This window comes from Colias philodice, chromosome 23 (assembly GCF_061535455.1).
Source record: "Colias philodice isolate Cphi_HAF_F1 chromosome 23, ilColPhil1 Martin Lab GWU primary, whole genome shotgun sequence".
Classification (NCBI taxonomy): Eukaryota; Metazoa; Arthropoda; class Insecta; order Lepidoptera; family Pieridae; genus Colias; species Colias philodice.
The window spans coordinates 7,911,835-7,928,988 of NC_143108.1; the positions used below are offsets into that span (position 1 = coordinate 7,911,835).

Below are 17,154 nucleotides of genomic sequence, written 5' to 3' on the forward strand. Positions count from 1 at the left end.
TGCACTATTTTTTAAACCCCTGTAGAAAAATATGAGCTCTGATGGAGAAAAGGGAATTGCAGGAAATTGAAATACTTAAATAAAATAAAAATAAATAATTCCTTTATTTACAAACCAGATTATTACAATATGGTGTATTTCACAATATTAGTTAATTTAATAATTTGATATTAATATAATTATGAGATTCATTGGTTCCCGCACTAGGCGAAGCCTGTCCTGCGGGACCAAAAAACTATTAACAATATAATATAATTTATAACGGAGCGGCATAGATTATGTGATTAATATTTAAATTCGTATTCAAGTATTACATAAGAATATTATTTTAATTCATTAAATTCATTTAAATTAAATTAAAAAAAAGAAAAGAATAGAAGAAAAACAAATATGTCAAATTAATTTAAACAACAATCGCTACTCAAAAAGCCTGTCACATACTTATTGAACACAACAGCACTGGCCCATCAAGCGTCGCGTAACTAGTAGGTATAGTTCAAAAAAGTTGAAGTCGACTTAAAAAATGTGTCTTGATATACGCTTCACACACCATAATTACCACGTGAAAATAAGGGCTAATTTATACATATATATGTAATAACAATAGTTATGAAAGAAATACTTAATTATGTTTATTTTGTAAAAAGTTTTATCGTGTTCATTTTATCGCCTAGAGCATTTTGTTGCCAAGCAAGATCTTTCATATCCCTGTTATGATAATCTTCGTTATTAAGGTCCCACAGGCATGGGTACCCCTCTACACCAATTATTAACTGTTCAATGTCACTCATCGTGAATAATAATTAAAAATTACGTATTCGTGGGTGTCCCAACAATAACTACGGTACGGGTCCGCTCAGCTCGATCGCGCTGCGCTGACTGATGTTCCGTTCGGAATTTCGAATGTGTGTGGCGGGCTATACCAAATGTATGTAAGCTTTGCATCCGTTTCGTTTTTTTTCCGTCAGGAATTCCTGATGCATGGGCTTGCATTCGGAAAGAACGGACGGAGAAAAAACCGTACGGAAAGTTATCGAATGGGTGTGGCATTCATTGCTTTTGTATGAATTTACTGCGTTCGGAGGCCCTGATTCGGAAAACGGATCAGGAAAACGTATCAGGAAAACTGATGTATGTGGCCGGCCTTATGATGGTAGTTTTTGGTAGGTAATTTTAAATATAATTGATGGTAGAAACATCTAAACAAACTGTCATTATCAGATGTCAAAAAGCTCGTCAAAAAGAAATAAAAATAAAATTCCGAATACCATGTGGGATTTTGACTTTTGCTAAACTCTGCTAAACGTGCGATTCAAACGTGAAATGTAAAAAGAAAGAATTCGCATTAATAGATATTAAATTCCTGCCATGGATTACGTGGTTGGAAGTGTTGCAGCATTAATATCTGGAAACGTGACGCCGAGTCGTCCTAAAATAATAAAAAGGGCTCTTACACCAACGAAACATCCACAGTCTCCTAACGTTACTCCGAAGAGCGAATTTGTTGACGATAGATCCATTTTCCTGTCACCATCGGTCCAGAAAAAGAAAGCCATTGTTAAGAAATCACCGAAAAGGATTTTTCAAAACCCAGACATTGATATAACGTTGAACGAAAGTAACAATAGCTTGACGAGTCCAGTTGTCGACAAAGTTAAAAAACATTTGAACGAACAATTAGATACAGAAAATACGCAGACGGTAAACATGGCAAAGGCTAAGTCACCGAAAAATAAACTAAACAAATCAAAAGAATCAATGACACCTGTGAAAGAAACTGTAGAAATAGTTGATGTGCAAAAAAGCAATGAAAATACGCCTAAGAAGAAAAAGCGTAAGTCTACTCCCAGTGAACCCGCAGTTGACTCAAAACAAAATACAGAAAATGTAACTGAAACTATAAATCAAGAAGTTTCAAATAAAACGTCTCCAATGAAAAGGAAGCGATCTAAATCAACAAATGAGCAAACTGACGAGAAAGAGAATCTTAAATCAACTGAAAACAATGACACTGTTAATGAAGTTGAAAATAAATCAGACAACACCACAACTAATAAAAAGAAAAAGAGGAAAAACAAAAAGAAGAAACCCAATACTAATCAAGAAGAAATACAAATCAATAATTCAGAAGAAACTAAACCGGACACAGAAAATAATGACACAAGTACAAAGAAATTAAAATCAAAGAAGAAATCTAAGAAAACCAAGCAGATAGACACAAATCAAGAAGAGGAGGTGATTGTAAATCCAAATGCAATCACAAGCCAGGAAACTGACTCGGAACATGAATCGGACGATGATATACAGTCTGAAGATGAAAATAAAGAAGCTCTTGAAGCTGGTAAGATCATTTAAAGATTTTTTATGTTTATACTAAAACACATTATGGAGAAACACAATTTTACCAAAGTTATTTTATTATGTATTATTTAATTCTTTAGCAGTATGTTTAAATTAAAATACATTCTACTAAAATACCACAGAAAGATGAATTTTAACAAATGAAAGTCAGCATTAATATTATACACTACTAGCTGTGGTTTTATCCACAGTGTTGATAGATGGGCTATCTAACACCGAAATAATTTTTCAATACGGACCAGTAGTTTCCGAGATTAGCACGTTCAAACAAACGCTTCAGCTTTATAATATTAAGTGTAGATTTGGTATTTCAAATACATATAATAAACACTTATATATTGTTAATTTTTATAGCTCAAGAAGAAAGCTCCGATGAAGAGGAAGAAGAAACGTCAAATAAAAAAGAAAAACCAAAAGCAAAAATGGACGAACCTAAAGAACAACACATAGCCACGGAGGATGAAATCAAACGAACATTGTTTGTTGGTAATGTGCCGTTTAGCAAGAAATGTAAGAAAGAAGTGAAGAAGCTGTTCAGTCAATATGGTGATATTGAAACTGTTAGGTGAGTTCATTAATTCTAATAAAAAAAAGACGGGTTGCACTCCGGGAGTGCCGGCAGAAGTGAAAACTTGATTATTAACGATGAGCATGTTTGATATTTTGGAATGCTAACTATCCTATCTCTCAAGTTGGATCGAACTGCACATGGTGTGCAAATTTTATTATAATCGGTTAAGTGGTTTAGGAGTCCATTGAGGACAAACATTGTGACACGAGATTTATATATATTAAGATAGGTACTTCTTCAGAAATAGGTCAGGTTCAAACTTGTTCGTCGCGGAAGAATTCTAACAAATACCCGCGGCCCCATCATTAAAGCGGCTCGATGGAACACAGTGGGGTTTTAGTCGGTAAGAATCCGACATAACCCACGGCTTCTTCCCCGGGGGCCCTGGGTATCTTTGGACGATTTCCCCACTATAAAAAAAAAAAAAAGATTCAAACTTGTTCAAACATGCATAATCGACGCAAAAATTGAGAAAAATTAGGTAACAGATATGTCGGATTATAGGGGGCGGCGGGTAAGACAGGGGCCGGTGTAGCGCGGGTCTACTGTATATTGTGAAGCAATCATAGCTAAACTATTAATTTATTGAAGTAAAAACTTCTTTAGCGGCGTTGAGCACTTTTTCTGTAATGAGTATAAAATCTTAAACTCGCGTCAGGACACGTGACCTGATCGAAAAAGCGTAAGACGGATACCATTCCAAAATATCAAACATGCTCAACGTTAATAATCAAGTTTTCACTTCTGCCGGCACTCCCGGAGTGCAACCCGTCTTTTATTTAAATATTTTATGGACTCTTTATATTTTATACGATCTGGCCAAATGTGGATGACCAAATCGTGAAACGTTGACGATTTAACGATCTGATCAAACTATGTTGGCCATTTCATGAATTGCGACCATTTCGTGAAATGATCGATCATATCATGAAATGAGCAAATCTACGATATGGCCACGACATATACATCAACATCCATATAATATACTCAATAAAATTTGAGTGTAGAATAATAATAATACAATTTATTGAATTAAAAGAAAACGTTTATTACAGACTTTTGTAACTACTACTATATTATTTACATATTTATTTACAGAATTCGTACAGTACCAGTGAAAGACGCGACCGTTACGCCGAAATTAGCTGTGATCAAAAATGAATTACATCCAGAAAGGACAACTGTTAATGTGTATATCAAGTACAAACATGCAGATTCCGTTGATCAGGTATGTATTATACTTTCTTGTTTTGCTACCATTTTAAAAATTGGTAATTATTTTCTTTTCATTACTGCCACATAATATGATTTAATCAGATTCTTGTTGTTTATAATATACTAGCTTACCGCCCGCGGCTTCGCCCGCTTTGTCTAAAACCTAATAAATTATATATCTATACCTTCCTCTTGAATCACTCTATCTATTAAAAAAAACCGCATCAAAATCCGTTGCGTAGTTTTAAAGATTTAAGCATACAAAGGGAGGGACAGAGAAAGCGACTTTGTTTTATACTATGTAGTGATTAATGATTAGAACCTTATAGAAACCTATACTTATCTTTCCACAGGCGTTATCAGCGAACAACACAGTCATGAACGAACACCACTTACGAGTGACTAGAAGCGACACTAGCGGCTCAGCACACGATCCCAAATGTTCAGTGTTTGTTGGCAACATTCCCTTTGGACTGGAGGACGAAGCGCTAAGGGCGAAGTTCCAGGGCTGCGGCGAGATTGAGTCGGTCAGGATCGTGAGGGATAGGAAGACTAATGCGGGGAAAGGTGCGTTTGTGATTAAGTTGCAGATTCAATTGTTTAGTTGAATTTCTGTCATTTTAGATAACATAAAGTTTGAGTTTCGCTAATACATAGATGGAAATTTATAAAGTATTTTTTTTTATTGAAGTAAAATTCTAATCATGGTATGAATAGGTGATAATTAAGTAGTAAATTGTTGTGACATTTGTTTTCAAAGTAGTAATTATTTTTATTTTCAAACTTACACTACCTAATAATAATCTCATAAGTCTCAAACTCAAACATTTATTTATTCAATTAGACTTCTTCGAGAAGCTCTTTTGAAACGTCAATACATATTTTTAACATATACCACCGATTCGGAAAGTATCTATGGAGAAGAACCGGCAAGAAACTCCATAACCTACCTAAAGGAGGTTCTATATTGATTTTGAGTTTTAATATTATAAATTGAACAGACTGTAATTCAGTAGTAAATTGTTGTGATACTTGTTTCAAAAGTAGTAATATTATTTATATTTGTAAATTCTATATCTCAGCAGAAGCCACATATTATATTATATATTGCATTATATATTCAATCATTTTACTTTTGACGTGACAACGTCTTATAATTCGATAAAGCCGGCTGCACGCACGAAAAAACATGACTCATGCGGCGTTACCTCGCTCTGAGGCGTTCCATGTAAGGCTTGAAGTGCAAGCGAGAGCGCGGAAAGAGCGAAAAAGAAGCACAATCGGACGTTGTCACGTTCAACTATTGTCAGTAAACCGACTTTAAAGACAATTAATTTTTTTTTTAAATGCGTATAATGAGCAGTTACACTATGATAATAGTCATTCTTCATTCACAGGTTTCGGTTATGTAAACTTCGCGTCAAAAGATGGCGTTGAACTCGCTCTAGCACTCACAGAGGAAGATTTGACTATAAAAAACAGGATAATGAGAGTCAAACGATGCACGCAAAACGCAAATAGTGGCAAGAAGGGGTTCAATACGCGAGGAAATGTACAAAATGCACGAGGAAATGGACACAATGCACGAGGAAATGGACCTAATATGCGCGGAAATGGGCCGAATATGCGTGGAAATGGGCGAAATATGCGCGGAGGTGGGCGTGGTGGTTCTTTTGGACGTGGAAATGCACATAATGTGCGCGGAAATGGACCGAATGGGCCGGGAAATGGACGTGGAAATTGGTCCAACTCGCGCGGAAATGACGGAAATGTGTCGAATCCGCGTAAGTTTGATAATAATGTGAGTAATGGAGAAGAAACTGGTGCGTTCAGACGTATTATGAATAAAAGGAAATTCCAGGTATGTATGTTTGTGTATTTTTATATATTTCATATTAAGGGCCGATTTTTCAATGCTTGGATAAAACTTATTCTTCGAATAAAGTATAAATCTACCATTTTAAAAACGTATTCTAATTGCCCGTATTTGACAGTTTACGTGACATTTTAATATAATCGTGTAATACTTTATTGGACGGATAAGTTTTATCCAAGCATTAAAAAACCGGCCCTAAATAATTTAATTGAATGATTATATAATATTGCTACATCTATGCTAATATTTATTTTATTAATGTTAAAATAGTTTTGTGGCAAGACATAATAGGTACAAGTTGAATATTCTAAGTTTTGACAAAAATGTAAGTTCAAAATATTATTCTCTAATAGTGTTTTTTGTTTATTACAGGAGGGAGGTGAAGGTCCTCCAAATAGAGAGAAGAAACCTAGAAAGGAATTTGTCGGCTTAACTGGGGAAAAGAAAAAGGTATTTTTTTTGAACTAAAATCATCCCGTACCAAATTCTCTAAATTAGATTTTTTTAAGTAGCCTTTATGTTGCTTATAACAACTTCGTATAATCAACTTCTAATGTGTCATTATAATAAGTTCAATAGTTTAATCGTCAAAAAAAGATTTATAATTTATTTCAATCACTTTTTTTGCATTATTATTCTGGCTTCGCCTAATTTTAAAAAAAAGGAGTGTGACGTGCCGAGGACACGTGTCAGAAGTGAAACTTCTTTGGGCAAGATTCAAAGATAAAATCGTCGCCTTATTCCATGACGTGACGGTATTGCCATGACGCGACCTTGAAATTTTACTCTCAACGCGCCTAAAGAAGTTTCATTTCAAAATCATAGTGTTTTTAATATTTCTTACTTTTGTCTTTTTCAGAAGCAAAAGTTTAACAAAGGACAGAAGAAGAAGAAAGTTTTAAGTGAAATTTTAACGAAATAGTTCACATTTAAAATAATGTGTATAAGTTATTTTTGAAAATAAACTTGTTATAAAAAATTAATATTTTATTTAAAAATCAATATCTATACTTATCTGATTCTTAACGTCATCATCAAACATTACTAATCATTTCGTTAAATATTGTATTAAACAATATGGCTGGCTATCATTCAGACAGTTAATAAAACGTCGCGTCGGTTATTAATGAGCCCAGGCTATTAATCAAACGGTTCAATTCATTCAAATCGATCAAGTAGTTTTTACTTTCTACGTAGGAGAGCGAAAATCATTTTCACATCCATAAGCAATGATATTATATATGGAAACAAGAGGTAGATACGTCATCAACGCACCAAAACTGATTCCGTGAATTGGTCCTATTTGGGACCAATGCAATCAGTCAGATTGTCACCGGTCCCAGTGAGCGTATATGCCGATAGGTACATTAAAGTTGTCGAAAATGCCTTCCTGTGTGTTCAGAAAGTGCACGTATTCGTGCAAAAAAATAAAAAAAGATAAAGGAATATCATATCACAGCAAAATATATTAAATTATTACAGTTTAAGAGTAAAAATAACAATTTACAATTCTTTATGAATGACACTTGCTTGACACGTGTATTGAAATAATGAAAGGGATAAAACATTGCTTCAATCACTAGTGTGACAAAGCTAGCGTACACTGTGTTCAAAGATTATCATGTAGATACGATTATTGAAAATAGAACGGTTATTTTATTAATTTCGATTTGGGTAAATACTTGATTATTTTTATATTTAAATCCACAGTTTACATCCAGTGCATATAATTAACAAATATAGCTATTTATTATATACAATGAAATCGTGATGCCAAAAATGTTTGTTTGCAATAATAAAATGATAAATAAAAATAAAATGATGTTGAATATACGTAAACATTAAAGAAAAGATTATCGCTACTGACGAAAAATGCTATTTGCTTTTCTGTAAATAGCTATTGAACATAAATTTTATTTGTGTTTTAGATAAAAAAGGCTTATACTTCATCCTTTCTTTTATTTCATCCTTTTTTTTCATCTAGGCACCACTATTATTATAATTATCCTACAAGTTGGAGTGATGACCTTGTACGGGTTTCGGGAACTGCCTTGAAACGAATAGCGTAAGATCGGTCCTTATGGAGTTCTATAAGGAGGACTATGCTCAGCAGTGGGTGTTTATCGGGTGAAATGATGATGACCGAAAACGAACACCACAGCTAGTAATAAATACTTAATACAGTTATATCTCCAAAAAAAATTTTTTTTTCATTGTAATACGACATCATAATAATCATAAAATAGTAAATGAAATTGTCACATTTATTTACTTGTGCAGGAAACCTAACATCTATATTCCATAACATTGAACCTTCTGTGTCGTTAGTCTATGCCAATTACCATGGCAACTATTTGTTTATTTATATTTAATTGGCGAATTCTTATGACTTTTGCTTACACCTGCGCGGAAGTGACAAACTATCTTTGTCTTTTTTGTTTATATCATTTTATTAGAGCCATCTCTCTTAAACAGTCTGTCAATGTAATAAATTAAGTAAAATGAAAATTGTATTTGTGTGTGCCTGACACTGCATATGAAGCATTTTTTTTGGATATATTGTGAGTATATAACGTATCTATACATAAAATATCATTGTCCATAAGTTTAAGATTAATAATATAAAGCAGGTAGGAAGAGGTTGAAAAAATAAAACATCACATCGTATTTGGTACAGTATTATTGTATAATTGTCATTACAAAAATGTCAATGTTAGCAAAAATAATCACAGTCTGACACTTCTATTCTAAAAATAATCTAGCTCCTATTGAATTATATTCATTTAATTATTGCCCGTCATTAAACCGAATTTAATTATATTTTATTACAAAAAATACAAAATATTACATCGAAAGATACATACGCAAATCCAAATATCAAGATATGTATTGCCGTTATCTAGATACAACCTTATTCTATCGAATACTTAAACTATTTCACTTACTGTACACTTTAATTCTATAATTATAATAATATTTTATACCATTGACATACGTCGGCCTATTTATTATCTATGGAACATAGTTCGATTGAAGATGGCGCGTGAATTTCAAAATTTTAGGTTATAATCGACGATTACATGAAAATTTTGTCGAAATACGTTCGAATTGTTCGTGACAACTATGGCACCATCTAAATCTATATGGTAACTTCATCAGGTATCGTAAAAGACGTAAGAGAGTCCTCTACCGGGAAATAAAATAAAAAATAAAAAACACCGTAAAAGCGCTGGACAAATCATTATTGCTAACATCCCTACAACCTTAATAAATATTCTACTATTTACACGTCGACTAACAGTCAATTTCGCTATTCTAGGGCCCGGGTCACGTGACCTAGGCATGGGGCATGCGAGCTATAATCTATTTATGTGAAAATTCGGAATGTACAGAAATTTAAATTTGTGAAAACAATGCTATTTGAATTTTATATGATATTTTAAGTAGAAAGGTGTAGATAGGTTAAAAGCGGGCACGTTGAAATGTGGCTAATTAGCCAATTAATTGTCTCTTCGTTCATATATTGAATAGTGCTTTCCATACACGAACTCTCTTTTTCTTTATTGAATAATGCTTTCTATATACGAACTTCTCATTATAATCATATGTGCGTTAGTGTACGTCGAAGATCGAATGTTTTAACCTATCTACACTTATTACAGAATTTTATAACATTTCCAACAAATAGTTATCTGGCTATTGCAATAAATACGAGTAACGATGACGTCACGAGGAGCTAACATTTTCAACAAGTCATGAGCGGAGTGCTATTGCAATAAATACATGTGATGACGTCACGAGGATGACGTCACGCGAGCAGTGGGGGGGGGGGGGGTCACTATCCTCTCTTGAATTTCAAAATAGTGATCGTAACAACAAGGAACAGCGCGATCCAAGACAACGTAGCAACAAAGCCCATATAAACAGCCGGATCAGATAACGGCCAACCACGTGTTAGCACGGATCTTAACGCTGAAGTTGCCAACGTGAGCGGTAAGCACAAGGCAATACCGCGTAATGCCCAAGGCATGCCCTCTATCGGCCAAATAACGCCAGATAGTAGTAGTGTGGGGTAGAACGAGCCCAGTGCGAGCTGGATCGCGTTGCGTTCCAGCTCGCACGCCGCGGATATGACGAAGCCGAAGCACATGCCGCATAGACCTGGAAGGATACAGATTATTAGTAAAAACACTTGTATACAAATAATAACAATTTACAAAAAAAATAATAATAATGATGTACAGTTTGGCGCTTAGAAGCGATTTCTTTCATATTATATTGTGTACGTAGATTATAGCGCACAGATTATATACTAAGTGGAACCTAGTAACTTACTAAAAATTCGGTAATCTAAAGTATTAACAAAAAACATAAACCATACAAATTTATAACAAAAAATAGCATAAAATGTTGTTATTACTTTACAAATGGCATGTTGCATTGCATGAATGTATAAATTCTCGATCAATGTGATATAACACCTAGCATAATATCACAGATAATATAATACTATCCAGATACCTAACACAGAAAATTAATCTGCTGTTATTCTGACTTTACCAATTAAAGATTCTACTTATGTTATGTAATCTATTCTGATCAACGATATCTTGAATATGAACACTAGTGCAGTTTGACTACACATGATCACGAACTGAGTGACCACGAACTGCTTGACCACGAATTGCGTGACCACGAACTGTGTGACCATGAACTGTGTGACCACGAACTGTTTGACAACGAACTGTGTGACCACGAACTGCGTGACCACGAACTTTGACCACAAAATTTACTAAACTGACTATAACTCACCTTGCAACAGCGTCAAAGCGACGACATACGCAATATTCCCGTTACTCTTGACCCCAAAGACCAATATCATGAAGATCAGCACCAACGCAGTCTGACCACACATGACCACGAACTGAGTGACCACGTGAGAGAATAATATCTCTCCCGGGGAAACCCCGGCCACCCAGGAACGGTCTAATAGACCTTCTGTTCGTTCTACTATCAGCGCGGAGGAGGTTAACGCTACCGCTAAAAAGAATACGATCCTGGAAACAAAATAATATTAATTAAAAAAATATTAAGTTAATTCGTCTAATAATTGGATATTTTGTGAAAATAGCTATCGAATTTTGTGTCTTTGAACGAATACTAGATCTAGATTACTTACTATTTTAAAACAGTTAAAACTTTCATAACATAAATTAAAAGTTACAAAAAAATATGTACACTATTCTGTTTTTGGAAAAAAAAGAAAAAAAAAGAGTGTCCATATGGAAATATTATGTACTAAGGTAACGGCACCAGTCGTGGACAAGCATCCAGTAATGGACAAAATAAATATTAAATTTAAATATTAAGACCAAAATTAACGTTATATAATTTGGCAATACTTAAAATAAAAGTTTGGTTCATAAGCTATCAAAATACGACATTTCATCTTATTTGGCCAAAATGTTTGAAGATGGCAGAACGTTATGTTTAGTTGCTGCGACTCGTTTCGAAGAAATCCGTTTTTACTAAGAAAATCCTTAAGGAAGTGAGGACACAATTTTGGTTATAAGAATTTTTGTATAAATGTCAGCAAAATTTGATATTACTTTTATTTATAGTAGTTAAGTGTACGAAATATTAGTATCATGATAGGTTATGTTGTTTAAATAAAATTCATCAGTGTCCATAACTGGATTTAATTCTATGGATATATCCATTTATGGACATATGTCGAAAATAAACTTTTTTTAAAGGTATTAATTACATGCGCTTTTCTGTATTGTCTTTTCTTTCTGATTAATAATATACCTATCACGACCATTTCAAACAAACGGTTCCAATATTGTACAACAATTGTCCATGACTGGATTTGCTTTGGTTCCTATAATGGACATTGATATTTTTTGTTAAAATTACACTAATGGGTCCAACAACATAATATCTATCTAAACATGAAGAATATATTTTAGAACAATGGGTCATTATGTGCTGTGCGACTCGTTCTCGGCTTCATTCTCTATCACTGCGTAGAGAAGTCGCATACTTATGCGTATTGTAACGCATCTATCATAGAGAGTTCTCTGATGAACTGTTTGGATCGTTGTCTGCTGCTAAATTCCACCACCATATAGCACACACGCTTAAATTTCATCCACACCATCTTGACAACAGTTTAAAAAAAGCTTTTTGCCTCGTGCTACAATTTGGAATCCATATCGATGGACCGATCAGATTAAGGCTGCTGGCGGATTCAGATTGGCGATTCACTTCACGAGTGTAGCGGAATGCCAGGAAACAGAGAGATATGGCGAAACATCGTGAAGCGGGTAACATCTACCCCCCTAGAGTGATATGACGAAGAAGAAGAAGTCCCAAAATGGATGGAATGGCAGTACTTTTTTTAATTATATTTTTCATCCCTGACTTATTGAGAAAAAATAACCATATTGGTGTTTCTTAACGGACATAACTCGTATTTAACAATGCATTTGTCCAATTTTTGCCTAGAAAATGGAAATTAAGACTGTTTTAAATATTATAAGTATGCAAAATAATTAATAAGTACTATTTTTTATAAATACATCCCCGATTTATTGTATTCCAATCATCATTTTCAAGATTCTATTGATAACTATAAGTCTTCTCCAAGTGTAAATAACTTTAGAAACGACATTAGGTACAGTCCATAAATGGGTGTTCATAACTGGATGTTGTCCAAAACTGGGTGTCCATCATTAGATTTTTCACTGTCCAACACTGGTGCAAAAAAGTGGTTTTTTAATTTATAAATAACTTCATTATTTATGCATTGTAATCTTTTTTCTAACATTGGTTACGTTAAACTAACATTGAACTAAAGGTATAACTAAACAATATCCAATAAAGTTAAAAAACCTACGAGAAATTTGCAAAAAACTTCAATTTTTTCCTTAATCTGTACAAGACTGGTGCCGTTACGTTAGCTGTTCCCCGCGGTTTCACCCGCGTAACTTCGCTCCTGTTGGTCTTAGCGTAATGATATATAGCCTATAACCTTCCTCGATAAATGGGATATCTAACACCGAAAGAATTTTTCAAATCGGACCAGTAGTTCCTGAGATTAGCGCGTTCAAACAAACAAACTCTTCAGCTTTATAATATTAGTAGAGGAATATTATAAACGGCGAATGTTTTGCAAATGTTTAGTACTTACTAATATCAGAATAAATATTAACTATTCATTTTACAAGCTTATAAAGACACAAAATTCTTGATATTTATATTAAATACGTATTTCTATAATAATAATAATAAAAAAACATATCTTACGTAAGAATAACACCAGGCGCGACGAAATCAGTGAAGGACGGATTGTTGTCTCCGTAGATCGGGTCCTTGAAGTCTATGGGAATGTCTCCCACTTTCGGGTTGTAGTTACATGTCGATAGTAGACCCTGGAAATTATTATTTTATTTGTAAGAATTAACATTAATAACAGTTTCCTGGTCAAATGTCTACCTCATCAGGTAAATAAGAATTTCACAAATAAATTCACAATGATCCTAGACAATAATATTATGTTTAAGTATTTGTATAGGCAAACAATAGTAATACCAAAAAAAGTTAATTTGTCACTTTATTCACAACACTTAAGTAAATATTCTAAACTAGTTTACATATTATATTGATACATAGTAACTGCCTACTGAGCCGACGGTCCCGGGTTCGATCCCCGGTCAGGGCAAATATTTGTGTGATGAACTCAATTATTTGTTCTTGGGTCTGGGTGTTATTATCTATATATGTATTTATTAAATATTATATTTATCGTCGCCTAGTACCCACAACACAAGCCTTAATTGAGCTTACTGTGGGACTAGGTCGATCTGTGTAATAATGTCCTATAATATTTATTTATTTATAGGTATTATGTTATGCTGTTTGTTATGTATTTTTCAATGTTTTACCAAATATATATATTTTATTTTTCCACTATAAAAAGGTTCAGTTAAAATTAATTTCCCATTACATCAAATGTCGAACTCACAATACAAAACCCCAAAACCTTTTTTATTCTTAACATTTTTAGTTTATTTATTATTTACTATTTCAATAGTTCCAACATACCTTAGCGAAGTCCCTGTAAGAAAACTGTATATCTCTACTGAGCATAAGACCAATTTGTTGGTTGGACATGTCGAGCCATACTTCGATTTCTGAAGACATTATAGTTTCGTTGTCTGCTGTGTCACCTGGAATTAAATAACAATATTAATTCGTGAGATATTGTTTATCATATTTCGGTTTATGGCATTCAAATGCTATAGAAAAATAAATTTTTAAAAAATACCTACAAAAAATCGATCACGAGGTTGGACACGAACCCGTGTCCTATCCGAAAATTATAATCGGAAAATTCGATCCCGCCTCATGATCGAATTATGTAAATTTTATAAAGTTGTACTGTATTCTGGTTTTAAAATTAACTGTATACAAAAATATTTAATAGATACTACTATTGCTTATTTGCTACGAATTATATTGATTATTTTTCCGACCCGAATATCGACCAATAGAATTGCACCATTCGACGTCACGTGGTACAACCTACATGGTATTATACTGATAATTTTTTGAAAATTTTCTCTGGTCGTTGACGTCAAACTGACAGGTTCAATTCAATTGTGAAATTATTGGCCGACATTTGGGACGGAAAAATAATCTCCCGAATACCACACGAGCTTCAAAATTATCTGGCATTTCCCTCAAGGTTCCCTGCAAACAAATAAAGTCGTCAAGTTTTTCAGGAAAAATCACTCGCGCTTCGCGCTCGTGATTTTTTAACCTTGACTAAAAACTTGACGCCTTCATTTGTTTGCAACGAACCTATCGGAAAATACCCGATAATTTTTGAAGCTCTTGTGGTATTATAAGTGAAAAACATTTGTTTCCATCAATAACAACGTTTTAATATCTGAACACTATATTTGAATTTTCAACGTAAAAAAGTTCATTTTATTAGATAAAGTCAATTTACATTACAGAAAATCATTAAATTCAATGCTTTTTTGGTTTCTGATAAAAATAACATTATTTTTTTAACAATAAACAGCGCTTCAAAATTAAGTTGTTATGCATTGAAATTATACCAATTCCTTACCCACCGCTTTTTCGCCAACGAAGTTTCTACTAAAATTGCTTAATTTTGAACCTAGTTAAATATTTATTTATTGTACAGAACAATGTAGGAAATCTAATACAATTTAATAAGGTACAAAAATTATGCAATAGGCGGCCTTATTGCTACACAGCAATCTCTGCCAGGCAACCTGGTAGGAAAGGAAATGTGAGAAGAATAAGGAACTAAAAATACTTACCCAAAGCCAATCTAGCAACAAGCGAATCCGTATAATTCTCGTTAAAGTAAATAACTCCCCACGCTTCCCCCTGTCTCACGGCTTGTTTCGCGTCTTCCAAATTTGCGAAATAATTCTTTATAATGGAGCCATTTTTTAAATTATCCAAATATCTACAGGACAAGTTCTTCATGGAACACGAGGAATTGTATGGACAATAACCGTCGAATACGTTTACGTCGTGGTTTACTATCGCCTGGAAATAAAATAATATTTTTAAGTTGCTTAAAAGCTTTGTTAAATTTAAACTTAAACTGATGCGGAATATTTTTTTTTTGCAGGAAATAACACCATTATAACTACATGATATAAAAAAAAAACATTAAAGTTCACTTCAGTTTGAAGGATAGGCACAAATAATGAATATAGGTAATGCTCACAATCCGTAAATTAGTTTTCCAAAAATGCGCGGTGCAATTATCATATTATATAAATTAAGTACTAACAGACCAATATATGCATTAAATATTGCAAATAAAATGGTTAAACCCGTTTTACGAATGCATGAATGAAAATTGAAAGCTGTGTGCACCAAAAAAATACCTACGTTATTCATTTACTAAAAAACAAAATCTCACCAATTTCAATCCACTAGGATCTCTTCCAATCGCCAAACAGAACAATATAACTTGCATCACGGGTAAAGCGAAGATAAACAACATGACGCCGATGTTCCGCCACATTCGGAGGAAATTCTTTTGGATTAGAGCTTTTATTTTGCCGCGGGATGTGAACTGGAATAGAAAATATAATTATTTTTAACTTTCTTAATATTATAGGTAACAATTTGTCGTACTTTATTTTTATTATATAGAAACGTAAATATTTCTGTAAAAAAAATTAGTTGAAATTTAACCAATTATACCTACAAATGCCTGTCATTTGGATGTATAGTGCGGATACTGCTCCGTTGCTTGCCAGACAGACCCAAGTAGGTATTTTCTACAGCATTTAATTGCTTTAGAACTCAATTTTTAGTTATTAAATATTTTCACAATATACACAATATGCAACAACTAGCCTTATCATAATTAAAAGTAAATAAAATATACTTACATTAAATCGACCGCTGCAATCAGTGCACTCTGTAGCAACTTCCGACATTTTACCCGGGAGCTGCAAAATTACATAATAAATATTTCAATAAATAAAACATAATTAATTTTCTTCAAAATCATTATCATTATAACTCAATAAATTACTGTGATGCATTGTAGAATTGATACATCAAAACAATTTCCTAAACATGTATATTCAATATTCATGTAGATATTTTTTTCAAACCAGAAATATTCTAAATAATTCATATACAAAAAGGTGATAAAAAACAAACATAACGTTTTAAGTTAAGAAAATGTTGATTTAGATTTACATACAGTGCATTTACATCAAACGAACATAGAGCAAGAGCATTATTTCATGATCATTCAGTGTAAACGAAAACTCGTATTCAGTGTTGTTCAGTATTAGAACATTGCATAGAATCTTTTCGAACGCACTAAGAACAACGAAAGAATGCTCTACGCTAATATAATTTTACATAGTGGGGTTACTCAAACTCAAACTCAAACATTTATTTATTCAAATAGACTTCTTTTAGAAGCACTTTCGAATCGTCATTACATATTTTTAACATTTACTACTGATTTAGAATGAGCATTCGCTCGTTTGAAGTAAATGCACTGCAACGTGTTCCTAAAATTACTAAAAATCAACAGAATTTCACAATAAAC

General features: G+C 33.2%; 2 protein-coding genes across 3 annotated transcripts in view; one reads left to right on the plus strand and one right to left on the minus strand.

Moving 5' to 3' along the window:
* Positions 1 to 1,243: 1,243 nt before the first annotated feature.
* LOC149478159 (uncharacterized) lies at positions 1,244 to 7,002 on the plus strand. Its single transcript, XM_089709870.1, has 7 exons — positions 1,244 to 2,341; positions 2,716 to 2,926; positions 4,031 to 4,160; positions 4,501 to 4,714; positions 5,545 to 6,008; positions 6,396 to 6,473; positions 6,883 to 7,002. The coding sequence occupies exons 1-7, from the start codon at positions 1,369 to 1,371 to the stop codon at positions 6,943 to 6,945; spliced, it is 2,133 nt and encodes a 710-aa protein (XP_089565996.1). The 5' UTR covers positions 1,244 to 1,368; the 3' UTR covers positions 6,946 to 7,002.
* A 1,683-nt stretch (positions 7,003 to 8,685) lies between these two features.
* The window catches only part of snu (ABC-type transporter snustorr), a 104,829-nt gene continuing 96,360 nt past the window's right edge, over positions 8,686 to 17,154 (minus strand). For both annotated transcript variants that reach the window (XM_089709865.1, XM_089709866.1), the window contains 7 exons: positions 16,478 to 16,537; positions 16,000 to 16,155; positions 15,383 to 15,617; positions 14,133 to 14,257; positions 13,335 to 13,459; positions 10,836 to 11,080; positions 8,686 to 10,184 (listed from right to left, as the gene is read on the minus strand). In XM_089709865.1, the coding sequence (XP_089565991.1) occupies positions 9,862 to 10,184; positions 10,836 to 11,080; positions 13,335 to 13,459; positions 14,133 to 14,257; positions 15,383 to 15,617; positions 16,000 to 16,155; positions 16,478 to 16,537 (1,269 nt within the window). In that variant the 3' untranslated portion in view covers positions 8,686 to 9,861. The remainder of the gene's footprint in view (positions 10,185 to 10,835; positions 11,081 to 13,334; positions 13,460 to 14,132; positions 14,258 to 15,382; positions 15,618 to 15,999; positions 16,156 to 16,477; positions 16,538 to 17,154) is intronic.